Raw genomic sequence first — 27,675 nt, forward strand, 5'->3', positions numbered from 1 at the left:
GGAACAAAATACATGCACACATAAATTTATCATATAGAAGATAATAATTTATTAAATCAATTGTTACTTTTACGGCAACAAATATTATTATTTATTTGTATGCATAGGAAAAATTCGTTCACCCAATTCCTTAAGCGGTGGTGTAGGGGTTTAGCACGCAGCACGGATTGCTGAGGACCTGGGTTCGATTCCAGCGCTGGTCTCTTTTTCTGGTTTTTCTGTGCATCCATGTCTCAGTTTGTATTTTCGATATGGTTTCACGGGATACCCGTAAAAGTAACAAATTTGGAGTTGAAATAAAAAATACAAAAGACTCCAAATAACCAATCATAATTTGATTGCTTAGTAGCGACATCTTATATGGGTTGGTTCCGATAGAATGTGACGTCTCTCGATGAGAGCGAATTGTTTTGATGCTCGCACCCTTCATACGTAGAAATAAGCAACCTGAGATATGTATGCATATAAAAGGTATTGTCTATGGTTGGTGTAGAGGTTATAAGCAGCACATGGATGCTGGTACTTGCCCACCCTACTCTTAATCTGTTTTCTGGACAACTGTGCTTCGTCTCACGCTAGAACTTAAAAACATATTTTCCTAGAATAGGCAAATGTAGTTGATTTTTCGCACCCAAAAACCTCCACATTTTCCTCCAAAATTGATCCATGTTCCAAATTTTGTTGAAAATATAACAGCCGTTTAATAATATTCAATATTAGGGTACTTAATTCTCATTTTTGTGCACACAGTCACTTCCATGGATATCACTACTGTGGATGCCAATAACTCTTTTTAAAATTAAAATAAAAACGTTACTTATGCTGAGTCGTTATCATGAATATAGGTAATTTTTCAATCCAACATTATATTATTACTTTTTCGAATTAATAGAAAGCGTAATTACATCCACGTTAATGACATCCGTGGAAGTGACTGTGTGCACAAAAATGAGAAATGCTCATTATGCATAAGAAAATATGTCCGATCACATACAACCATAGGGCTGGCTCTTCCCTAGGTCAACGTATTGACATTGCCATACAACGAGGAAACGCAGCCAGCCTTATGGGCACCCTGCCCGATAGTTCCTAAAGATATATTTTTTTATTCGACTGGATGGCAAACGAGCAAGTGGGTCTCCTGATGGTAAGAGATCACCACCGCCTTTAAACATCTGCAACACCAGTGGTATTGCAGATGCGTTGCCAACCTAGAGGCCTAAGATGGGATACCTCAAATGCCAGTAATTGCTCTCCACGCCGAAACACAACAGTGCATGCAAGCACTGCTGCTTCACGGCAGGATTAGCGAGCAAGATGGTGGTAGAAATCCGGGCGGACCTTGCACAAGGTCCTACCACCTGCAAATATATTGTACCTAAATATATGTTTTAGTCTTAGAATAAGTTAGTCTGTTTTATTTATCTTTGCTTTTAAAAAAGATTGATTTGATTCTGCATTTTTCTCTTTCACCTTTCGAAAGCTATATATTATCATCAAGTAACGTATGCTATATTTTATCTTGGCCATGTATGAAGTTTTCCAAGCTACAGACGAAGTTGTGGAAAAAAGTTACTTAGTTGAAAATATAAACATGCTAGCTTTGAACTTCGCGTCCCGTGGGAAGTTGGAAACGTTGAATTTTAAGCGGGATAAAAATAGCCTCTGTTAGAGAAGATAGTAATTAGAATAATTGGGGCATAACATAACATCATAATCATATGAAATCTCTACTACACTAAACAGGTAACCTTGTTTTTCAAATAACGGATGTTTTTAGTTGGCAGGTGTACCCTTCTACAAAGTAGAACTACAAGATGAGGTAAATATTTGTATGACGAATTATATCCCGGCGTAAGGTCATAAATATTTGAGTAGGTATATTAATGAGCATTAGTAAACAAGTTAACGGTTTTTTTTTTCGTTCAAAAAACTTATTAGACCAGATATAGATAAAAAATCTACTTTTTTAGACGTTGTCGAAAAATAAACAAAACGCGAAAATAAAATTGAATCGCGCACAGGCAAAAGCTAACGGCAACATAATTCCTATAACACAACAAAATTCCTAAATAGCACTGTAACACACCGAACATCAGAACAAGCGGTATCGCTCGGAATTTCGCGTTTCACTGAAAACGTGCGCGTAACGACTCGCGCGCAGGCCACTGCCAAGCATCTCACTCAACTACTCTGGTGCAGAGCTACGGAGCTCCACTTGCGTTTAGGGGCGGCTTTTGGTGATGGGCGAGAGCGGGAGCGGCAGAGACAGCGGTCACAGGAATGATTTCAAGTTATAATAAGTAAAGTTAAACCTACAACTTGGATTTTTTTGTTATGTATTTTATTTATAGGATAAATGCATGTATGGTCACGAGCGTTAATTTGGGACACATTTCGTCGAAACATTCTTTGAATTGTCATACAAAATGACAGATAGATCTTAGTGGGTCACTAATTAACGCTCGTGACTGTAAAATACGTCAAATAAAATTAACCGTAAACCATTAAAAAATTACAGTAATAAAGTTACGAAGATAAAAAAAAATAAGACCGTCTATTTTCCATGTATTTTGCATTATTTGTATAAATTTATTGTACTGATTTGTGTTGCAAGAATATTTGAATTGTTGAGTTGAAGTTGGGTTCCTTTTTCATGAGTACCTAATATTTATTAAGTGACAAAATGATTAACTAACAGGTCTTTGATGCAAAAACTTTCTGAAGTTTCCAGCCAATACAGCACATCTGCATCCCGCTCCGCTCGTCACAATACTGCGCCCGCGCATCAGTTACTTATTTATCGCACTCCTTCAAGTATGTAATTATTTTTAATTTACGCTATAAACCTCTGTTATCTTGCTTGTATTAATTCTAAGTTTATTAATACATGTTAAAAGAGACTTCGTTTTAATTTATGCGAAATCGATTTGAAAGTTTTCGTTACTGGTGCTGAAATAGGTAATTTATTATTTACAAGTATGTACATAATAATATATGAAAGGCAAAATTTTAAAACCGCATTAATAAGTCATGTAATAAATTGACAGTAGAGTGTTAAAGTAAGCATTATCTCTCGATAGATAGTTTTACATCATGATCCTTTCCCCACTTTAAGACGCACATTATAAAAATAACCGACCAAGAGCGAGTCGGACTTGCGCACCTAGGATTCCGTACAAATTTGGAGGCATCTATGAATATCCATTATAAATAGAGACCCTCTGATAAGCAAAATGTACGCAGTGTGTGTGCTCATTTTAGGTGGTAACCGCCATAGACAGACATAATAAGAACCATCGCTAGAAAACCTGCTTTCAAAAAAAAAAAAAACGGTCCACCCGTTTAAGAACTACGGTGTCACAGACTGACACACAAACAGACACAGACAGTCAGACAGACTGACACACAAACAGACACAGACAGTCAAAAATAAATAGGGCGTGTAGAGTTAGAAGCTTGGCTCTGCATGAGATCTGATAACTTTATGGCGGTGCGAGCCATACGGCAACTTTTTACATGAGAAATTTTTTGGTGGGTTGTTTATTTTCATGTAATTGCAATTTACTTTATATAATAGAACTATTTATAAACATAGTATAACAATAAGCATTAAATTAAATAAAACTATCCTAAACTTAAAAACTACATAAAATAAAACCTAAAACTAAATCAAATTACTTAAAGGGTACCCTTAGGCAAGGTCCCAAAGATGCTGGCAGCGTTTCCTCTTTGCCAAGCCAAGCCAAGCTAATTCTTTGTCCGAGGAAGCTGTCGCTCTTCGGTCCCTTGTGACGTCTACTAACCTTTTCTAAATTAGATTTGTAACAATTACAAAAATAAGCTCCTTTTTAGATTGAATCGATTTTTTTAATCAATTTTCAAAAGCAAATCAAAACTAATATAACTTGGATGCGCGAAGAAATTTCGCAACATAGCCACGGCTATTTCAGACCTTGCCCAATAACTTACCAAATGTACGCTAATTCACACTTTGGCCTTGCTACAACGAAATTAACAAAATATGAGTATTTAAAATAGCTTATTAATGGCGGAAACTCTAGATGGTTCCGTAACAAGGCGGTCGTAAAATATGATTCAATTTTGACTTCCTAAATTCCGGTTATTTTTAACTGTACTGTAAAAAGTTCAGACACCCTTACAAACCATTTATTATTCACGTAAATAATAATTAATAGCTTTTCTTTAACTTGCCCTGTTTATTTATGTATTTGTTTGTTTGGGTCAAATCTTGGAAGATAAATTTGACCCACTTGTAGTGTTCCGATTGACTTGAAATTTGATATACTTATGTAAATCTGGTAGCGAAATCCTGGTAGACCGGCAGGATCATCTCCGCAGAACGGAACTCCTCAACGGTTAATGGCATCGACTTGAATTTTGAGACGGAAATGTAGCTTGGATGATAATGCAAGTACAGTCAGGAAGAAAACTTGTATTAAAAATGGATTTTTTAAACAAAAACCTATTGTTTAGTAGATTATTGTCGTAGCCTGGAAGTAAGCAATTGCTGGCTGAGTATGAGTATTAAACGGACGTGCTTGCGAGTCCGTTTAACTAATACGAAGCCAGCTATTGCTATTCCAGCCGAGACAATATAAAGCTTTTCTCAAAAATAGTGAATAATTCTGAAATAGAATAATTCTCAAAATATAATATAAAATTTAATTTTATTCCAATATTTTTCTTATGCTTTCCCGCCTTTTTTCATTAAAAATAAACTGCAGGTGTATTTTTCCACCGAGAAACCACAAGCTATTTCAGACCCAATAGAAAAAGTCCGGAGTTCCAACAAAATATCTGATACCGGCCATTAGACTTGGCTGTATACGACTTGTGTCAACATTTCCATGGCCTTTTTAACTTTAAAAAAAAATGTGACTGATTGCAGGCGCGCTAATTCATTATTGTCTTTGTTGCAGTCCACATTACAACGTGTCAACTCGCAATTAATAGCGCAATGATAATCATAACACAATTACTTACAAACGTATTATTAAGTGCGCAAATAACGAAATGATACCGATAGAAAGCCGGATAGTTCTGCAATCGCATGCGCATCTTCACACTCCGCCCGGCGCTCTTGCAACTGACAGATCGGTTTTCAGATTACTCGACAAAGAGGGTCATAAGTTTCACCAGCTCTTTGCTTCAGGGGGGAATTCGGCCTAATATGGAATAAGCATGGAAGACAATTTCTCTTATCATTGGTTTTTGGAGTCTATTTGTATTTTTTTAAACATTTTTCAACTCCAAATTTGTTTCTACGGTCATCCCGTGAAATCCCACGTAAATACAAACTGAAACATTTTTTTTTATTCGACTTTTTCAAAACATGGCAAACGAGCAAGTGGGTCTCCTGATGGTAAGAGATCACCACCGCCTATAAACATCTGCAACACCAGGGGTATTGCAGATGCGTTGCCAACCTAGAGGCCTAAGATGGGATACCTCTAGTGCCAGTAATTTCACCGGCTGTCTTACTCTCCACGCCGAAACACAACAGTGCAAGCACTGCTGCTTCACGGCAGGATTAGCGAGCAAGATGGTGGTAGCAATCCGGGCGGACCTTGCACAAGGTCCTACCACCTGCAAAACATGGATGCACAGATAAAACCCAGAAAAAGAGACCAGCGCTGGGAATCGAACCGAGGTCCTCAGCATTCCGTGCTGCGTGCCATACCCCTACACCACCACTGGACAGCGCTGGTCTCTTTTTCTGGGTTTTTCTGTGCATCCATGTTTCAGTTTGTATTTACGTTGAATTTTTCTCTTTTGATGACTTGGTTTAATGGCAATGAAGAGATCTCTTTCTACCCTCATTCTATACCTTTGATATAAAGAAGTGGTGAAAACGAACGTGATTCCAAGTGCGATAAACAATAAGGCCTCAGGGCTCGCTTTTTTGAGTTTTTCGAAATTTTTGTGTCAAATGAAATTCAGAATGAAATAAGCTTCTCAGTGGAACAGCGTGAGGTAACCTGCGCACCTACTGCTAAGCTGTCGGCGGTATTTCCGGATAAATACAACCTAAAGGGGCTCCTAGACGGGCCATATTTTCACTGCAATATGTGGCCGGCAACTATTGGTGTCCCTGTCTAACATGTGAGTAAGAAAGGACACGGGAGGGCTAGAGTGAATGTTAATGAACCAGTGAGATACACCTTTGGCCTCATCTGTACGTAGTCACGGTCCGTTTTATGTAAAAAAAAATAGTTTAATTGTATGAACTATGAAAGAAACCGTCTCTGAAAATCAGTTATTTGCAGGCACGTAATCTTTACGTATACTTATGTCGTAAGATACCATTCGTCACGCTATATGTATACCTATGTATTTTATGGACAATAAAAGTGCAATAATAGCTATAAAATGATGTTTGAATAATAAACCCAATTTGTGACGTAAGCCAAACTTGTCTTTCCTGACAGCTTTTCTGTTTTTGTACAGTTACCAACACCAATATCTGACACCAAAGGGTACATAAATATCTGATACGACTCTATTTCTGGGGCCGGTAGGACGTGTCAGATATTTTTGCACGCTCCGCTGTAGCAGATATTGAATGCAGGTGACTGTACACTTAACAAGTTCTTAACTGCAGTTCCGCTCGCACTAATCATTGGATCTGGCATTTAAATAAATAAATAAAATAAAATAAATAAATATCATGGGATACCTGACATCAATTGACCTAGTCCCAAACTAAGCAAAGCTTTTAAGTACTATGGATACTAGGCACCGGATAAACATACTTTTATATAGACAAATACATACTATAATACATATTAACATCCAAGACCCGAGAACAAACATTCGTATTATTCAAACAAATATCTGCCCCGGCCGGCGGTATTAGAACCCAGGACCTCAAGCTTCATAGTCTGGTTCTATAGCCACTTGGATGAGGGGATGAAAGGGGAATTCAAAGTTTGCATGTAGAAACAAGATTAGACGAATCCACGAAGCCAACGAACGACTCCCTCGCAGAAATTGCGGGCAACAGTTAATTAGGAAAAATATTGTTTTTAAGTAAGTCTTACAAATAATGATAACCACAAACAATCGGGTAAATAGACAAGATGGCGATTTTAAAAGATAATGCTTGTTAAAGTGTTGACCGTCCACTACAGCACGCTCTAAAATTGAGGAGTTTCAACAACACACGAATCGTTACTATGCAAACAGATTAACCCGTTAAGATTCTCTGTATCTATAAACTGCTCTCTCTGCATGGTGCATCATTGCAATCGCTAATTAAGGCAGTTGGCCACTGTCCGTTAGCCGCACAGTTAAGCCGGCGTCCACTGAACAAAAACAGTTTACCTAGGATCTAATGCGGTTCTTGCTGATCAGAAGATAACATGGATGGTACAAAAAGTCGCGATCGTTAGTTTCCTGTTTTATAGAAGTTTAAGGCAAGTTTATTAAATTTTCGTTATTGTTAATTTAAGTAAAATGCTTTTCGCAACTTCGCAACAATCTGTGCTATAAGACGTTGCTTCGTACCAAATTTCAAGATTCTGAGTTCACGGAAAGTACCTACCCTGTAGGTTTCGATTCCCTTGCGAGAGTCGAAAATTTGCAGCATAAACCGCTGTATCTTTTGATTGCGTTGGCTAAGAAGTTTGATTTTTTCACAGTTCTAAGAGACAGTAGACTTGAGTATTTGTTATGAATTTCAGCTTGATACCTCTACGCGTTCCTGAGAAAAAGGGTCTTGACAAACAGACAGACGGACAACAAATTGATCCTATAAGGGTTCCGTTTTTCCTTTTGAGGTACGGCACCCTAAAAATGAATAGGATAAGTATGGCGGAGATGGCAGAATGTCCAGGTTCTTATTTAATAAAAGTTGCAAGTCATCATTATCATCCCAGCCTATATACGTCCCACTGCTGAGCACAGGCCTCCTCTCAGAATTAGAGGGCTTGGGCCGTAGTTCCCATGTGGGCCCAGTGCGGATTGGAAACTTCACAGACACCATTGAATTGCTTCGCAGGTTCGTGCAGGTTTCCTCACGATGTTATCCTTCACCGTAAAGCTCGTGGTAAATTTCAAATGTAATTCCGCACATGAATTTCGAAAAACTCAGAGGTGTGAGCCGGGGTTTGAACCCACGATCCTCTGCTTGAGAGCCTGCAAACCACTCGGCCACCGCGGCTGTGGTACGTGGTCGTTGCACTGAAAGTTGCAAGTGCTATTATTTTATTATTATTCTCTTATTATTATTGTTAAGTTTCTCTCATAGAAAAAAGTGACAATATGTAGTTTTGTAGCACTTGTAACTTTTACATATTAAATAGGGGCCAGGCACACGAACGAAGTGCAAAATTCGAACTTCGTATCTTGCCGTCCCGCTGACGCTAATATTATTTAATACGAGAGTGAGAGGGACGGTACGATACGAACTTCTATTTTCGAATTTCGTTGTAGCCCCCCTGGACGCGTTCTTCAGCGACTGGCCAGACAGTCCAGACGGAGCGAGTTGGAAGTCCAAAGGTCTTTGCTCAGCAGTGATACATTACCACAGGATGCCAATAATAGTACATTGTGTCTTAAGGGCGGTAAATAAGGAATTACGAACGAGAGTCTATTAGAAGGCCGAAGTCGAAGACTGAGGGGATTAATGAGTCGATGTTCGTAATTCTAGTATCGCCCGTGCGCCATACAATGTTTTACATAACATTTGCGAGTAAAATTGTACATTTGTAAAAGAAAAGCTAATATAATGCGCTCTTGGCAGCGCCAGCTCCCCCCCTCCGCAGCATGTGCCTGTCGTCCGTACGCAGCTCCTCCTGCAGCAGCGCGCGCAGCAGTATTAGTACGCGCAATGACTCATTTACCGACCTTGGGTTTCATGACAAGAACAAAAAGGTCGAGGGTTTTATTTGGGGGGTTGCAACCAAGGTAGCCTGCATGTTACGACACTGTTTACGAGCAAGTGTGATGAAAATTAAAATGAATGTAGTACTCACGAGACGTCGGCGGTGGTATTGGCCAGCAGCCGCACGCAATCGAGACAGCCGCGTGCGGCGGCATAGTGTAGCGCCAGCGCGCCGTTGTTGGCGCGCGCGTGCGCGTGCGCATGCGGCATCGCGCGCCCCATCCACCACCCCTCGACAGCCAGCCGACCGCTCCTGGACAAAAAGAAAAAAATAATAAATATAAATAAACTAGCTGTTGCCCGCAACTCCGTCGGCGTAGAATTCGTTTATCGCTATCCCGCAGGAACTATGCAATTTTCCGGGATAAAAACTTTCTTATGTCCTTCCCCGGGATTCAAACTATCTGTATATCGAATTTCATCTAAATCGGTTCAGCGGTTTAGACGTGATTGAGTAACAAACATCCATCTTCACAAAATTTCACATTTATAATACTCGTATTAAGTAAGATAAGATAATTAAGATACCACAAGATCTAATTTATTAAAATTTATTAGTCTGTTGCCCACGAACAATTCATCTATCGCTATCCCGCTATAAATCCTACACCCTGATCCGGGACTCAGATTATCTGCAATACCGAATTTAATCTAAATCGGTTCAGCGGTTTAGACGTAATGAGGTAGAACAAACAAACAAACTGACACACGTTTATAATATTAATGGGATTGCCGAAGAAGATGAAAGATAATTTATTTCTTTGGAATTAATTTCATTTTTTTTATTATTATTATTATTATTATCTTTTAATTTTATTTCTTACTATTTCTGGTGTACAATAAAGAGCCATTGTATTGTATTGTGTAATTTGTAGGTATCTACGCATTACTTTTTCTTAAGAATATAATTTGTGATAGTTATTTAGCTGTCTGCACTCTTTGTTGATTGTGCTTGAGGAATAAGCTTTTGGGGAACTCTTAATTAAAGTAACCACGATAATATACAACAAATAATTCCAAATAAAATTATATTAATTTCCAAACTGAAAATTCAATGTCGAAAGCAAACAAATATATGTATTTCTAATAAATTTGTATCCATTTAACAACTTTTCATTTCTTTATGCAAAAGTAAGTAATTTAAATTGGATTTAATTTGCGAAAAGTAACTTAACAACTTATAGAAATTACAAGTTTCTTGAATGAAAAATAAAAGTAGCGAATAAAAGACATCAACGGGACGGAGCGAATGTTGTGGCTGCTAACAGCGCCATCTGCTTATTCTACCGGATACTACAAGCTATCGTAAGTAACAATGTTGACGTTCAGCCAGTACAGCTACTCGCCGCTAGATGGCGTTGAATTCAAGATGTGTTTACAAAATTTTAACAAGTATTTTTTTTGCGTAAATTTTTATTTGTAGTGGAGAAATATCATTAAAAAAACTATAATTCTTATTCGTCATAATCTTCGTCATTCTCATGATAAATCCAATCCTCATTTTTATTTGGAAAATGCGGCAGAAATTACAAGCGTAAAATGTTCATTTACTTACCTACAACTTAGTTCATTTCATACTATTATATTTAAAATTGTCCTGGAAAATACAACGTAACCGATATTGCCACCTTTTTAGGCTGGTTGTTCTAAGACCAGAGAGGTCCGATCTTATTCAATGCAATCTCGTTGATACGAATACGAAGTAAAATAAATAGAATATTAAAATATTAAATCATCATCATCATCATCTCTCGTCTTGGTCTGGCCTGGGCACAGACTTACTCTCAGAATAACAGGCTTGGGCGATAAATCCACGCGGGTCCACTGCAGTTCGCTAATTTCACATTCATGATCGAATTACTTCGTATGTGTGCAGGTTTTCGTTCTCCGTAAAACTCATGAAAAGTTTCAAAGGGTAATTTCGCACATAAATTTCGATAAACTATAAAGTGCAAGCCTGAGCTTGAATCCACAACCCTCTCTTTAGCAGGGCACAGGGTCAACCACTAAGCTACCACGGCTACGTACGAGTAGATAGAGTTATTTACCTAGATAAAAAAGCTGCTATTTATTAGTTAATAAAAAAGTTGATATAAAGTTAAACTTTGTTTATATGTGCTTGTATTTTATTTGTATTAGTAGTCTCTTCAGAGCGATCTTTTCCAAGTAACCAAATCTTAAATTAAAAAGCAATATTACAGAAGCATCTCCTCATCATTATCACAATCTCAGCCTATACCGGGTGTGGCCTGTAATACGAGCAAAAAATTTAAACATAGATCGTCCTCGTCAATCTGACCACAACTTTAGTTCAGCGATTTTTAAAAATAATGGAGTCTTTGAATTTTCCTTTTTTCATACAAATTAAATACTGATATCAATGTACGCTATCCTAGATAGAACACAACTGACGTCGCCTGTCACGCTACAAACATCAAGCATTTTGCTTTACATTGCTTCTTCGAATAAATTTAAAAGTGTAATAAAATTTAAAAAACTAATTATTTTTATAAGTCGCTGAACTAATGTTGTTCAGTTTCACGAGTATGATCTATGTTTTAATTATTTGCTCATATTACAGGCCACACCTGGTACCTATAACGTACTACTGATGGGCACAGGCCTACTCTCAGAATAAGAGGTACCGATGCATCTACTTTTTAAGGTCGCGGGTGAGGTAATTGCTTTAGTTCATCTACTTTTCGCGAAAGACAAAATAAGTTCCGTTTTAAAAACCAATGAATTCAATGCGCCTTTAACCAAAATGACGACGAATAACTGCGCCTGCGCAGCCGCACAATTGGCGGTCACTTACAGACACCGACACTATGTCAACCGACCGCACATAACTCCGCGTGCTTTGAACCGCACACGCCAATTATTTATTGATTGGTTTAAATTATAGGTATAGTACTCGTATATTATATTGGCATGATGCCTAATATTGTTACCCGACTGCCGGAAAGAGGGATACTTTGTCTATTCCTATAGTATTTTTAGTAACTTAAACGGCTGGACGGTTTTCAAAATATTAGGTATCGACTCATAAAAACTCTCGGAGTGCATAGGGTATAATATATCTCAAAATGGCATCCGTAAAAAAAATATGAAGTAGGTATTTTTTTTAGTTTTAACAATATGGTTATCAAATTAAATGACTTAGACTGAACAACTTTTTTTTTTAATTTATCATTTTATCGGCGTACCTACTCATGCCATGCGCAATGGCAGCTTTCTAGCACTAACTCTAGCTAAACCGCGGAAAGGCGGGCCGACGGATATGGCGAAACTAAGTAAAGCCTTGTTGCAGGACTTTTTTTTCTATTCGACTGGATTGCAAACGAGCAAGTGGGTCTCCTGATGGTAAGAGATCACCACTGCCCATAAACATTTGCAACACCAGGGGTATTGCAGATGCGTTGCCAACCTAGGCCTAAGATGGGATACCTCAATAGTGTATGTCTCTGTGTGTGTGCGCTTAATGACAATCTGCAACGAGAACTACATCCATCGTAATTAACTCAAATTTATTTCTTTGATATTTTGTATTCAATTACACCTTCTCCCCTTATTCCTAATATTAATACTTCCTTTGTCTTGGTCAGATGAGACATACTGTAGAATAGTTCTACATCTATTTATGACTCAACCATCAGACTGTGCAGTAATGAATGTCAATAGCACATAAATATGGGGTAACTACAATAGGTCACGGTTGGTGCGCGCATCCGGGCGATTTCCAGCTAATGCCTAAACGTGACCTTAGCGAGTCACATTAGTAGCGATTTAGAACAAAAGTGTGTAAAGCCATGGTATACTGGCGATACTGCCCTATACTGCGAAGTACAGAACTTCGTTTGCAGTCGCGCTGACGCTATAGCTAATACCTTTAAACGAGCAATTCTTGAATATATATAATAAATATTAAATAAATATCACCAGACAATTCACACCAATTGACCTAGTCCAAAGTAAGCTTAGCAAAGCTTGTGTTATGGGTACTTAGCAACGGATAAATATAATTATATAGATACAGATACATACTTAAATACATATTAAACACCCAAGACCCGAGAACAAACATTCGTATTTTTTCATACAAATATCTGCCCGACACGGGAATCGAACCCGGGACCTCAAGCTTCGTAGTCAGGTTCTCTAACCACTGGGCCATCTGGTCGTCTAAATATATAAATGTATATATTCCAATACCTTTAAACGAGCAATTCTTGTATATATATAAATATATATAATCAGAATCTCGGAAACGGCTGCAACGGTTTCGATGAAATTTGGCATGTGGGGGTTTTCGGGGATGATAAATCGATCTAGCTTGGTCTTATCTCTGGGAAAACGCGAATATCGAATTTTAGCCCGAGTAAAGCTCGGTCGCCCAGATACTTATTTATTACGAGAGTGAGAGGGACGTTATGATACGAACTTAGAATTCCGTAGTAGCTCTCCAGGCACTTGCAAATGTGTCACACAAAGATATGCGACATGGCCAACTTAGTGATAGTTGCAGAGGCTCTGAATAGATATCGTATGTTCTTACCTGGTACCGTAAATAACATTTTTTTTTTATTTTAATTTATTTACTCATTTATGTTATAAAAAAAAGATTATTTACAATATTTATTACAATTATACTTCGCCAAACTGCAAAACAGTTTGTTGGCGAAAACTACACTCTTATCTTAGTTACAAATCTCTTTAACTAGATCGCATTAAGTACCTACTTCCAACCCCGCTACAATACCACAAATAAATAGCATTACATTACCATTAAAAAAAAATTGACCTTAGATGTTTATAATTTCCTCATGGAAGGCATCCATCAAACACTCCTTCAATTTGCTCTTAAAGACTCCCCTGCTTACACACTCCCTCTCATCAAACAACAATTCATTGAACATTCGTGGTATCAGATACCCTCTGGTTCTCTGTCCGTAGTAGTTACAGGATCCAGGCTCCACATACCTTTTGCACGAAGTCACTCTGAAGCTGCGATTATACGTCCTACATATTTTAAAGTCTGGGCAATTGTACTGATAAGCGTTAGCTGGACCGCAAGATACGAATTTCGACTTTTGCACTTCGTAGGTTCTACGCCTACCTTGCACTTCGTATAGGGTCCAGCCTGGACTGAAAATATTAACTCTTCATAACTACTAAATTTCATTTAAATCGGCTTATACATTGTAGTGAATCGAGTAACAAACACCATCACAAACTTTCTTATTAAAAATATTACTACAATTTATAATACGTTGTTTGAATTAGCTTTCGAATACGAATAACATGAAATAAAAAAAGAATTAATTAAAAGTAAAATAAAAGTAACTGATAACTTCAACTAACTAGTAATTAATAACTTTAGACGACCAGATGGCCTAGTGGTTAGAGAACCTGACTACGAAGCTTGAGGTCCCGGGTTCGATTCCCGTGTCGGGGCAGATATTTGTATGAAAAATACGAATGTTTGTTCTCGTGTCTTGGGTGTTTAATATGTAAATACATAAGTATGTATCTATCTATATAATTATATTTATCCGTTGCTTAGTACCCATAACACGAGCTTTGCTAAGCTTACTTTGGGACTAGGTTAATTGGTGTGAATTGTCCCGTGATATTTATTTATTTATAACTAAACTATAACTAGAAAAAAAAAAAAGGATCCCCCCGCGGCATGGACCCAAAGATGCTGGCAGCATTTTTCCTCCTTGTGCGAGGAAGCTGTTCCCTTCCCTGTGGTATCCGAAAGTCGTGACAATTCCTTATGGAGGATCATTAGCTTTCTATAAATGGAATGTTAAGATGAGATAACATTTATTTGCAAAAAAAGGGTTAGTTACATGTCTTAGTGTTATGTTAGATATCATTCCTTCTTTTTCAGCTGCATTCATACACCATGCAAATACATACATAAAGCAGGCGCTCAATTATTTCTAAATGTTTAGTCTATAATTCATAAATTCCTTAACACTGTAAAAGCAGTGTTCAAGGAGCCAACATCTTAATGTTTGTTTGAATCCATTTCCTTCGAGTGCTTTTATTTGGTCAGGTTAGTTATTGAAAATCAGTATGCACATATTATAACTATTCCTTTTGTAAATGCTGTTATGACAGCTTTATGTTATGAGGCATGTTATGAGACAAATTAAAAAAAATGTATTAAGAAAAGTCGGTAAGATCCTAGAACTTGTTCCAAAATGCTGAAGAGACTACGAGCTTATACGAGTTCAAAAGTTCCAAAACAATAATCATGACAAGTTTGTTATTCAGCAAACATTAATCGTTAGATAGGTAATGAGGGCTATCGTTTTTTGTCTCACTAGATGGCGCACTGTTGCGTGAGGTTTTTAAGTATGGCTTTTAAAGGCTGTTATTACGGGCGTGAAAACAAAGTTTAGATTAAAATCATATTTAAAATACCTTAAAACCGTACCATAAAAATATCGAGCATGCCACAGTGTTGCATAGTCCCCGTTTTGCCCCGGAACGCATATTTTCCATAATTAATTTCAGATATTGCAAAATATTCACAAAGTTGTTCTAATTATAAATAAACCCGCGTAGCTCACCCAAAAACTATGAGATTTGTCATTTCGGAGACCTCACGCTACACTAGCGCCTCTAGTGGCGAATTCATACGCGATAGCCCTCATTGTGCTATGTTATTTCTGAACTCTTTATCCTCTATAAGTTCAAAGTTCACGGCAGTTCATTTCATAAACAATACCCCCGTTTTTTCTGACAGACATGTAAAAAGTGATATTTACCTAAAATTACCGGCGCGTAATGCAACATCCAGCGTGTCGAGGTCATCTTCATAGTCATGGCAGAGCTCCATCGTGGTGTTCCTTGCTTCGTGTACATCGAAAAGCACCGCCCCATCTCCTAATTTATCCGTCATCACGCTTCGGTACGACCGCGTCCCAAAACTAGAGGTCTCAGACGACCCTCGCAAGAACCGCCGAGGAGGTACATTCGTGTTCTGAGCCTGAAGTCCCGGCTTTCGCAACCGCCTCTTCATGTATCTCCGCATTCTTAGTGACAGCATCACGCGTATTCGAATATGACGCTTAATATTCCTATCGTACCGCAACTGCTCTTTGTTTTTTTTGTCTCGCTTCTTCTTGCGCGGGATCTCATCTATCCGTTCCAGGTAGCCGTGATTCCGCTCGACTACCCCCGAATCGAGGGTAGGCGAGCGATCGAAGAAATCCGAGTTGTTGTTTTTCCAAGCCTTGCTTAGCGACCAGTTTTCACCGCAAGAGGAGTTTTTAAAATTACGCTGTATAGGTTTCTCGTATATGTCTTCTTCTAGTGCGAACATTCGGCGAGAGAGTAGGAAGTTGTCTATGTTTCGTCTTAGCGTACTATTTTCTGAACTCACGGCGGTGCTTATTATGTTTGAGGTGAGGGTATCGGTGCTTTTTTCTAAAGGATTTTCTTTGTTTAATTCAGGTGGTTCGGGGAGTGCTTTTTTTCTTTTAGCGATGGTCATGATGCGTCTACGCATAGCGGACATATTCGTCAGTTCGCTTTTTAAGAAGGGCCCTTTCCGTTTTTCGGGTGTCATTTCCGGGGACCATGCGCCGTTTTCCGAGCAGCTGCACAGATCCTTGATGAGTCGCGCTATCGCGTTGCAATTCTCGTCCTTCACTTTAGGCATCATCACATGAGAGTCGTTTCAAGTATGGAATCGTTATTTAACTGTCACTTTAAGAAAGAACACAGAAAATCAAAGTTACCTAGATTTAGGCGTGATGGGGTTAACGTAATTAAAGCAAAGCTTCCGCATTCCCTCTCGCTTGTTACGTGGAGTTGCGTAAGGTCTCATTAAAATTCGACCGTGTCTCGGAGCGAATCTAGTGCTACCAACATTACAACTGAGTTATGGCCGTTTACCCTAATTGTATATCGATTTGTTGCCAATTGATATTTGGCATTTATGGACGATTATCTAATAATTGGGTGTGAAGTTGAACTAGATCAATCGCCTGTGATTTATGGTAAATATGGAATGAGGGCTATTGCGAATGAATTCGCCACTAGAGGCGCTAGTGTAGCGTGAGGTCTCCGAAATGTCAAATCTCATAGTTTTTGGGTGAGCTACGCGGGTTTATTTATAATTAGAATAATTTTGTGAATATTTTGCAATATCTGAAATTAATTATGGCAAATATGCGTTCCGGGCCAATGAATGTCTGTGTTTTGAGACAGTTTTGTCTTTCGGAAAACTTTGTCCTCCCTTATTTCCGAACAAAACGGGGACTATGCAACACTGTGGCATGCTCGATATTTTTATGGTACGGTTTTAAGGTGTATTAAATATGATTTTAATCTAAACTTTGTTTTCACGCCCGTAATAACAGACTTTGAAAGCCATACTTAAAAAACCTCACGCAACAGTGCACCATCTAGTGAGACAAAAAACGATAGCCCTCATTGAACCAAAATTTATGATCAATGCAAATACAAACTTTCGTGGCTTTTAATATTACATCTATCACCGCTCAAATTACTAAGCCATTACTAAATTCATACATGAAAGCTCGTTAATATTGGTGACCAATTTGCCAAAACCGTTGTATTGCACACTGCACCTAATTTATTCTGGGATAGGTGTTAAAATAGGTGGTTGTTTTTTAGGTATCCGTATAATTGCTGATTTAATACTAATTAGCTCTGTCACTAACTTCAGTTACCTACACGATGTTTGCCGCAAAAAATACTTCCTTGCGTTCCAACTGCAGGCAATTGATTTATAATTAATTATACGGGAAGACGTATTGCACGCGTGATATACTCGTAGAGCTGTATTTTGCTAAATCCAGTTTTAGTAAAATTTATCACTTTATGTTTTTTCTGCTTCACTATTTGCTGGTAAACGTATAGTCAAAAAAAACCGGCCAAATGCGAGTCGGACTCGCGCACGAAGGGTTCCGTACCATTATCTATACAACATTAGACATTAGCAAAAAAAACACGTTTGATGTATGGGAGCCCCTCTTAAATATTTATTTTATTTTGGTTTAATTTATTTTTAAAGTGAATAACGACTAAATATTCTATGAATATTTTAAACGTCTACCTGTTGCCGTTAGGGATGTGTAGGAACTAGGTAAAAACTGACCACCTGGCAGGTTACACTAACCTAGTTTTATATAAAAGTATAGGATTTTTACATTGTGTTTCTAGAATATAATATACAGGCCGGAGGCAGATTGCTCCCGATAGCCTAAGCGGCTGGTGCTATGCTATGTAAATGTATTTTTAAGTTCTGAAATAAATCCAAATGATTTATTTTGAACTGAGTTTAAAGTCACGCGCGTTGATCCCAGTACCTAAGCTCCTAAGCTCTCACCTAGTTACAGTCCCCACAAGTATCGAGCAAAAAACGGCAAAAAAAAAACACTTTTGTTGTATGGAAGCCTCCATTAAATATTTATTTTATTCTGTTTTTAGTATTTTTTGTTATAACGGCTACTACAATTATACATAATCTGGGAAAATTTAAACTGTCTAGCTATCATGGTTCATGAGATACAAACTGGTGACAGACGGATAACGGACGGACAGACGGACAGCTGTAATGTTATCAAGGGAGCGAGCAATGAAAGCAACAGCTAATCGAAAACTGGTTTATATTTCTTGAATGCATTCCTTATGTCTTAGTAATCTTAGTAATTGGGTTTCCGTTTTTACCCTTTGGATACGGAACCTTAAAAATCAAAGCATTTTTAACTATAAAATAGTTCTAAGTTTTCTTGTTTTTAATACGTTTTAGTTAATAAGGCAGTCAGAGCGGTGCAACGGCAGATTTTGAAATACTTATTCACAAAATGAAATGCAAATTTATTCAGACTATCTTTTTTTATTGGCAACTAACGTTGTTGTGTTTGAATTTAGATTTGAACTAATAGCATAAGGCACTTGTCCCACCGCCGACGATGAACGAGAAGCGAGTAGAGCGAGTAACTAGAAACGAGTGGGTGAGCAGCGAGAAGCGAGTGTAGTTTTGTCGCTGGCTGTAAGCGAGTGTTCGAGTGCGACGGGCGATTACTGACAAGCGGCCGCCAAGCTGACATCGCTGAGCGAGTATCTATAGCTCAGCGAGTTTTATAGCTCTTGTCGCTGCGACAAAAGATGTAAGAGCGAGTTCTCGCCGACAGTGTGAACAGCTAGCGATAAACTATTAGTATATGTGTCTCTTTTACTCACACAGGATATAATATATTTTGTTCGTTTCTTGAGCGAGAAAATAGTCGATAGCCAATCGTTTCCTCGCTGGCGGTGAGACAACTGCCTCAATTGCCCTCCCTCCATCCATAACCTTCCTATTAAGCTTAAGTTAAGCAGCGTTTCCACCAGAGATGTGCGAGTATGTGTTGAGAGGAATATGTTTTTCGTTAACCAATAGAAACGCTTCATTTGCCTCTCCTCGCTCCGCTCAGCTGTTTCCACCAGAGATGTGCTGTGCGAATGCAAATGTAGAGTTTCTATTGGTTAATGAAAAACACATCCCTCGAAACACATCCTCGCATAATATGAGTGGAAACGTTACTTAAACATATATTTTGCTGTGAATTTTTACTAACAAAGTGGTCGCGACCTCACGGCCTATCTACCGCACTTTAGAGCAAGCAAAATCTTTTTTTCCTTAAATCTTTAGTTACAAAAAAATACTTCAAAATTCCTCCTCGGTTCTCATGTATTTACAACCACCAATTATATTCGTGTTAATCTAAAACTACAACCCGACATTCGCGATTGTATGTACAGTACATAATTATATTATGTATATCTTGCGAAACAAACTCTCCCTTTTAAACACCGCGTTACATAATTGACACTAAAGTGTAAATGCTCAATGTATTATTGTTTAGCTCGACAGTGTAACAATTTTATGAGTTTACACCAAGCGTGTTCCAAATGTGTGAACTGAGTTAATTCGCACGTTTATTCTTAGTAAGCGAATTATTCTATTGTTTTTTTATATTGTTTATCACCTTACTGATAAAATGATTGGGTTAATTACCTTCTTCCGCGGAAGCAATAGTACATTGTACAACAAGAGCATAAAACGAGCCATTTTACCCGAGACGTTCATATAGCCACGCGGAAAATCGGTTTAATGCTCGATGCTCTTACACTCTGTTTTTCACTTAGATTGCGAAGAGATGTAATAACAAAAGAGGAAACATGGCAATGGGTGGGCCACATTGCATGAAGAACAGAACACCGTTGGGGGGAAGGATCTTCGTGTGGCGACCACGAACCGGAAGATGTAGCGTTCGCAGGCCTCCCACTAGGTGGACTGACGACATTGCGAGAGTTATGGATAACCGGTGGAGGCAAATGGCGAGTTGTCGTTCATTGTGGCGTTATAATGGGAAGACCTTCGTTCAACAGTGGACGTCTTCTGGCTGATGATGATTGTATTGCTTAGTGCTTGGCTTAGTTTATGGAAAAGCAGGTAACACGGAATGATGAGGAACTGAGATGGACTTAAAAAAATACTTTTCTGATTTTTCTTTGATAAAGTTGAATGGATCAGTGAGTAGATGTTCTGTTAATGTTTATTTGATACAATACTAATCTCTAGTTTAAATGCGTAGCAATTAAGCATTTCTTATAAACTACTGTTAGGGTTCTGTACCCAACCAAAAAGTGACAACGGAACCCTATTGCTTATGCTCCGTTGTTTATTAGTTTACAAGCAAAGGGCTTTAAACTACGAGTAGCTTAAAATTAAACATCTTTTTATAGAGCCGATTTAATTTACTTTGATCACTAAAATGGTGGTAGAGTTTATATTAACTTTTTTCAGTCATGTATAACAACGATATTTTTTGCACGTCGAATACAACAAAGTACGGTACAACAAATTTACACAACAAAACAACAACCGTTTATGTTAACTACCAATTTATCGGTGTGTACAGAGCGTTTAAACACTTTCTATGTCGTGTCGCATGCAAATAATAACGAACAGTTAGGAATAGGCCTCGATACACATCTTAATAGCACCTTACTAGACTACACTACACTATGTATGTTGTCATTAAAATCGGTTAAAGAAAATCGAAAGTGTTATCGATTAGCTATTCGATTACTTGTCGTGAGCGTGTGTCGTATCTGTGGTAGGTAATTTTTTTTTCATTGATGGAAGGTCAATGTTATTGACCTGTTATGCCGAATCAATCAATCAAACGGAGCCCTTGTTTTTTTAATTAAAACTGACAGTAAAAAATTACAAAGTATAACAATTTTATATTTTTCAATTGATAGGTATTTAGTAAGTAACGGGAACCTTTGTATATTTTTAAATACGGAAGTTTTATCACCTGTTTACTTTTGATGATCAAGTCAATACACGAGACAACAATCTTTTAATAAAATTGCATTAAACTAAAGAAAACAACTGCGCAAGTAAACACTGCGGTGCGCAGTTCCCAACTTTTTCCAACGATTTCTACGCGTTTTTCCCAAGAACCCATCTATTATAGGTATAAAGATTTCCTACTTAAGAGACTAACAGCAATCATAGTTAAAGAAATCTTCAAGAAAGAGGCCATAACTCTGTTTATAATCACGTTAAAATATTTGCTTGAGTAGCATTAAATTCGCATTTCGAGCGTCACTTTATCGGACCATGGTCGTGATCCATTCATCCAATAATGCCAACCTAAAAGTCCACGCGGGTACCATTGTGCAACCAGCACGAAAAAATCGCACACACTATAATTTGTCAAAACCGTAAAGCTTGATATTACGCAACACATTCACTCTCACGACACTAAATGTTAATTCACTTTCTGGCACGAAACAAGTTTCGATAATCACTTCGAAAAGCGCGGGAGATTTGACGTTTTATTTTTTTTCTACGCGTTCCGTTTCGCGTGCTCATCACAATGCGTTGTAATTATGAACAGTTGACCATGTCGAATTGAGCGCGTGGCACGACTGCGCCGCGGGCACTGGCACTGCTTTTACTCCCATTCCTACGTGTGATCATCCACTGTTAATGAATTACCATTCGCGTAGCATTGTACAATGTTACCAACAATTTGACAGGTGCCCAGAGCGCAATGGGCGGGCATAAGGCTCGAGTCAAACATTGTGGGATTTATTAAACAAATCTATTTCTGGCTGTGTGACATTTTGCAGTTGCCTTTCGGAAAATATTATAAAACATGATACTTCTAATACGACACGCACAAAATATTTATACGCAAAAGAAAATTCTCATCGAAGAAAGACCGCATAATGTACTTACTTAATATGTAAATTATATTATCATCGGTAATCGATACCTACAGCATCATATTCATGTTAAATACTAGGTAGAGTTGTTATTGTTATTATTACTAAATAGATGTCTATTAAAATGAGGCATTTAAAACGCTTTTAAGTATTGATAATTATCGAAGAAAATTTAATGAAATGGTTGAAATAATTAAAACACGATAATATTGAAATGGTGACTTAATAGTACATTGTGTCTTAAGGGCGGTGAATAAGGAATTACGAACGAGAGTCTATTAGAATTGTATATAATTAGGGGCTGTTTCACCATCCATTGATTAGTGTTAACTGGCGGTTAGGTGTGATGCCATCTCTATTTGTTTTGTTCGAATAGACGGAGACGGCGTCACATTTAACCGTCGGTTAACGCTAATCAATGGATGGCGAAACAGCCCCTTAGTCTATTAAAATTTAATGAGTCGATGTTCGTAATTCTAGTACCGCCCGTGCGATTTACAATGTTTTTCATTACATTTGCGAGTAAAATTGTATATTTGTATAAGAAAAACTAATATTATTTCAAAAATTGCCGATACCGCTAACTGCGCTCTTGGCAGCGCCAGCTCCCCGCCGCCCTCCCCCCCTCCGCAGCATGTGCATGGCGTCATGTGCAGCGCGCGCACGGAGCAGCAGCGCACCATGCAGTAACAAACTCATTTACCGACCTTGGGCTTCATGGCATGAAAATGAGTACGGGCAATGACTCATTTACCGACCACGGGTTTCATGACAAGCACATTAAGGTCGAGGGTTTTATTTGGGGGGCTGTAAACAAGGTAGCCTGCTTGTTACGACACTGTTTACGAGCAAGTGTGATGAAAAAGTTCTGAAACATGACTTGACGATTATTTTAAAAACATAACCGTTTTCCTTAGTCTCTAACAATCTATAACGACTACGAACTTATTTCAAAGCAACTGAAAAAAAGATCACAAAAAACCTCATAAAAAATATATCAACCTGATTGGTGCTAGCAATTATATCTATTCCATTTATCCATACAAAGAATCTTTTCAGGCCGTTTGATCTTCGAGGTTATTTGCAAATTAGTTGACATTTAAATCTGGTTCCATTATTATGTAGAAATACCCATTAGGCATAAATATTCAGGGACATCGAGATAGCTTAATGAGAATAATCTAATTTTAAAATATTACTCAATATAGATCTTGCATATTATTAATTATCAATAATGTTGTATCACTTTTAAGTTGCCATTTTCATAGGATCTTCAAAAATATGAAATATAAAAACAATTAAAAAACCCGACTGGTTTAAAAAAACGAACTCTAGTAGTCTAGAACTCTACAAAATAATTTCAACTTCAGGAGCCCGACTGTTCAATGAGGGAATGCTGCCAGCCATTTGGGCACCATGCCACGGGAGCCTTTTTTAGATTTAAGTTAAGTACCTAGTAGGTATTAAGAGAAGTTTCCCTGCCGGCCGCGCGGCCGCGTTAGGTATTCGTTTGGGATATTGCTGTCTTTGTCGCTCGTGACATAAGCGCTCGCAGCCGTCCCCCCCATGTCTTCCGCAACGACGTCCGTAATTTATATCGAGATAGCTGAAGGCTTTTTCAAGATTTGGGCGGTTGAATTTTGGGTTTCGTTGTCCTCATATTATACGAAAAGTATAGCACAGTAATCAATGATATCTTACAATCAAGACATTCATTATATTTTCTATGCCTGTGGTATTTCGATTTTTGTAAAAATGCTTTATTAGTCTGTAATTCTCGTGCAAAGTTGTCATCTTTTTTTTGTCGACTTTTGGCTCCTGTAATTCTGATATTACACATTTATATGTAAATCTAAAAAACCACAGGCATAGATAATTACGCCTAGTCCATACTTACTCAATTTCATCTATTTCTGTTGCCTAGTTTTCAAATGAGACCGGGACTACCTACGTTTGTATGGAGAATGGAACGAAGAGACTTCTCTTAAGTTTTTAAGTTAGGTATTTAGTTTATAGTTAAGTTTTATTTATGGTTATTTTTTTCGATTATTAAAATTTACTTTTTGTAGAGTTCATAGAGAGAGTGAATTAGCTGAAAACGTTAATTATGCACTTTTCCATGATCGTGTGGATCTTTTTTTTCAAGAATAATCAGTGTAGCATCTTGCATAATTACACAACCATCCTTTTGGTGTCGAAAGTGGCTATGTGAATTTGTTACATCCACCTTTAATTGTAGTTGCACAATGGACGATTTGTCGACAACATAATTTATCATTTGCATTTACCCACTTCATTCAGATTTTACTTAAGGCGATCATAGCTGAGAATTTTTGCGTCCGTTTGCGTGACGCTTTACAATGAGTGCACAAAAAAATCCAAAAATGTCCAAAAAAGTAGTAGGTAAGGCTTCATTTCTATAAATAATTTCATTGTTCTTTGCAAATTAAATAAAGTTACTTATATTTTGTCAAGAAACTACTTTCGTAATTTAACCGACTATACTTACGGCAAAAATATATTAATATATATAATATATAGTAGGTATTTATTTAATTTATTATAAACTTAAACATACATAAAAAATAACACATAACATTGTAGAATAATAATTATAGTTTAAGAATTATAAAAACATGTTTTAATAACTTCTTCATAGTCAGAAAAAGGAAACTACCTTTGGTTTGGACCAGACGAAACTTGACAGTTAAGTTAGTATATGTAAGTATTTCTGGTGACAATACATTAATATATAGTAAAATCGAGCTGATCTGATGACGGAGTCGGTAGCTTGATACTGGAACTCCAAGACTAAACCTAACCTAACCGACTAACCTAGCCATCTTGGGGTTTTTTAAGATGATCTTGAGGTATATCAAAAATATTACCTATATCAAAATATACAATAAAAAACACGCCCAAAATAGGGTTCCGTAGCCATTACGAAAAAATTAAGTAATATTTTTTTAAGGATTTGGTATTTTATACGGAATCTTCCAAGTTAAGGTATATTTTATACCTTAGGCTGCTATTTACTCATAAACTACTAATAATTCTTAAGCAAACTTTAGTTTTCCTTGAAAGTTTAAATACTTATTACCATCCTGATTTTTTACAAATATTTCCACCCACCGATTTAGTGGGGGGGACGCTCGATTTTAATGAAAATTTGCACTTTAAAGTTGAATATTTCGCAAACAAATCACTAAATCGAAAAATCGTCTTAGCGAACCCCTAATGGTTTCAAAATACCAATCCAACAATATGCTACACTATAGGGCTGGATTAGAAAAAAAAACACCCCCACTTTACGTCTATGGGAGGTACCCTAAAAAAAATATTTTTTTTTTATTTTTTATTGCACCATTTTGTCGGCATAGTTTACATATATATCCGTGCAAAATTACAGCTTTCTAGCATTGATAGTCCCTGAGAAAAGCCGCGGACGGACGGACAGACAGACAGACAGACATGGCGAAACTATAAGGGTTCCGTTTTTGCCATTTTGGCTCCGGAACCCTAAAAATTAAATACAATACTATCACTCTTTATTTAACACCATAGTATGATAAATTTACTTGTTCGTTTGTAATTGACTCTTTAAATAAATTTATACCCACTATTATTAACGACGACGTAATTATCGTTTTTTTACTCAATTTAATCTACTTAATCTTAATTAAATTCATCACGCGCCTTAAATTACATAATATGTTTTGTTTTCTAAACACACGCAAGTTAAATAATAACTTTATCTAAAATGTTACTTCTAGGAAACATAATTATGAGTTTATGATAATTACTCGAATAATTATTCTCGCTTAGAGCAAGGATTTGAATATTATGTGATGTTAGGTGCGCGAACTTTCCAAAACTAGACTATGAATTTTTACTCAGAATAAAATGAGATTTATGTGAAAAAGAATCCAGGCAGCAATTTTTTTTTATATAGAGGGGGCAAACGAATATGCGGGTTACCTGGTGGGAAGTATTCACCGCCGCCCATAGACGCCCGCAAAACGAGGGGTATCACAGGTGCGTTGCCGGCACTTTGAGAAATAGCTAGGCTCGTTTTTTAAAGATCCCTAAATTGCACCGCGCTCCAGGAATGCTGGCTGTCCTACGAAGCTGGATACATATTTTTATTCTAAGTAACAAAATATATATCTTTTTAGGGTTCCGGAGCCAAAATGGCAAAAACGGAACCCTTATAGTTTCGCCATATCTGTCTGTCTGTCTGTCCGTCTATCTGTCCGTCCGTCCGCGGCTTTGCTCAGGGACTATCAATGCTAGAAAGCTGTCATTTTGCACGTATATCTATGTAAACTATGCCGATAAAATGGTATAATAAAAAACAAAAAAAAAAGTTAGGGTATCTCCCATAGACGTAAACTAGGGGTGATTTTTTATTTTTCTCGTCCAACCTATAGTGTGGGGTATCGTTGGATAGGTATTTAAAACCATTAGGGGTTTGCTAAGACAATTTTTCGATTCAGCGATTTGTTTGCGAAATATTCAACTTTAAAGTGCAAATTTTCATTAAAATCGAGCGTCCCCCGCTCTAAAATCTAAACCGGTGGGTGGAAAATAAAAAAAAAATCAGGATGGTAGTAAGTATACCAAAATTTCAAGGAAAACCATAACGGTTAGAATTATTAGTAGTTTATGAGTAAATAGCAGCCTAAGGTATAAAATATACCTAAACCATGGAAGATTCCGTATAAAATACGGAATCCTTAGAAAAATATTACTTAATTTTTTCGTAATGGCTACGGAACCCTATTTCGGGCGTGTCCCACACGCTCTTGGCCGGTTTTATACGTAGTATTGCATCAAATATGATTCTGCTATTGAGCGACTCCTTAAATAACTTTAAAGGTTAAAACCTTTTTGTATGTCTTTCTAATGGTGTGTGTGAATACCAGGGGCTCAACAAAATCAGGTTTAAATGTAAAAGTTCATTCATAAAAAACAACTCAGAACATTTTTTGTTCTTTACCAGTCTTTATTTTGCTATAATTCATGTGTCGAAATTGACCATGACACTTACAAATACAATAAATAAGATGTGTGTGTGTTATTGTAATTTGATATTAGCATCATAAACGCACTAAACTCGTAACTATTTAACCAATTAAAAAAAGAGGTTCTTAATTCAGTTGTTTTTAACACAAGATTTTATTTTACTTACAATGTCAATTCTTATTTTATGTAATTTTGTAAATCGTAATTTCAATATCTGCAAAACATTTTTCGACCTCTGCCTCTACTTTAACACCCTATTCTATCATAGTCCTGCTCTATGAATTCTGTGCCGTAAGTCATTCTAGATTATTATTCTACCCTGCGACAGACCATTTACCTATTTTCTGGGTAAGTCCTTAACATACCGTCCGAGTGTTCGACACACTGATGGGCAATAGATGGCACCCTTACCTCTATTGCTAACGACATAAAATTATAAAAGGCAACTGGGTCAAAATTCTTTTCGC

General features: G+C 37.3%; 1 protein-coding gene across 1 annotated transcript in view; it reads right to left on the minus strand.

The window, feature by feature from the left end:
• f (espin protein forked) overlaps positions 1 to 21,898 on the minus strand; it is a 112,312-nt gene extending 90,414 nt beyond the window's left edge. The window contains exons 1-3 of the mRNA XM_074105163.1: positions 21,606 to 21,898; positions 15,691 to 16,633; positions 9,000 to 9,161 (exon numbers count right to left, since the gene is read on the minus strand). Coding sequence (XP_073961264.1) covers positions 9,000 to 9,161; positions 15,691 to 16,589 — 1,061 coding nt within the window. The 5' untranslated portion in view covers positions 16,590 to 16,633; positions 21,606 to 21,898. The remainder of the gene's footprint in view (positions 1 to 8,999; positions 9,162 to 15,690; positions 16,634 to 21,605) is intronic.
• Positions 21,899 to 27,675: the final 5,777 nt, after the last annotated feature.

Source organism: Choristoneura fumiferana, chromosome 23 (assembly GCF_025370935.1).
Source record: "Choristoneura fumiferana chromosome 23, NRCan_CFum_1, whole genome shotgun sequence".
NCBI lineage: Eukaryota > Metazoa > Arthropoda > Insecta > Lepidoptera > Tortricidae > Choristoneura > Choristoneura fumiferana.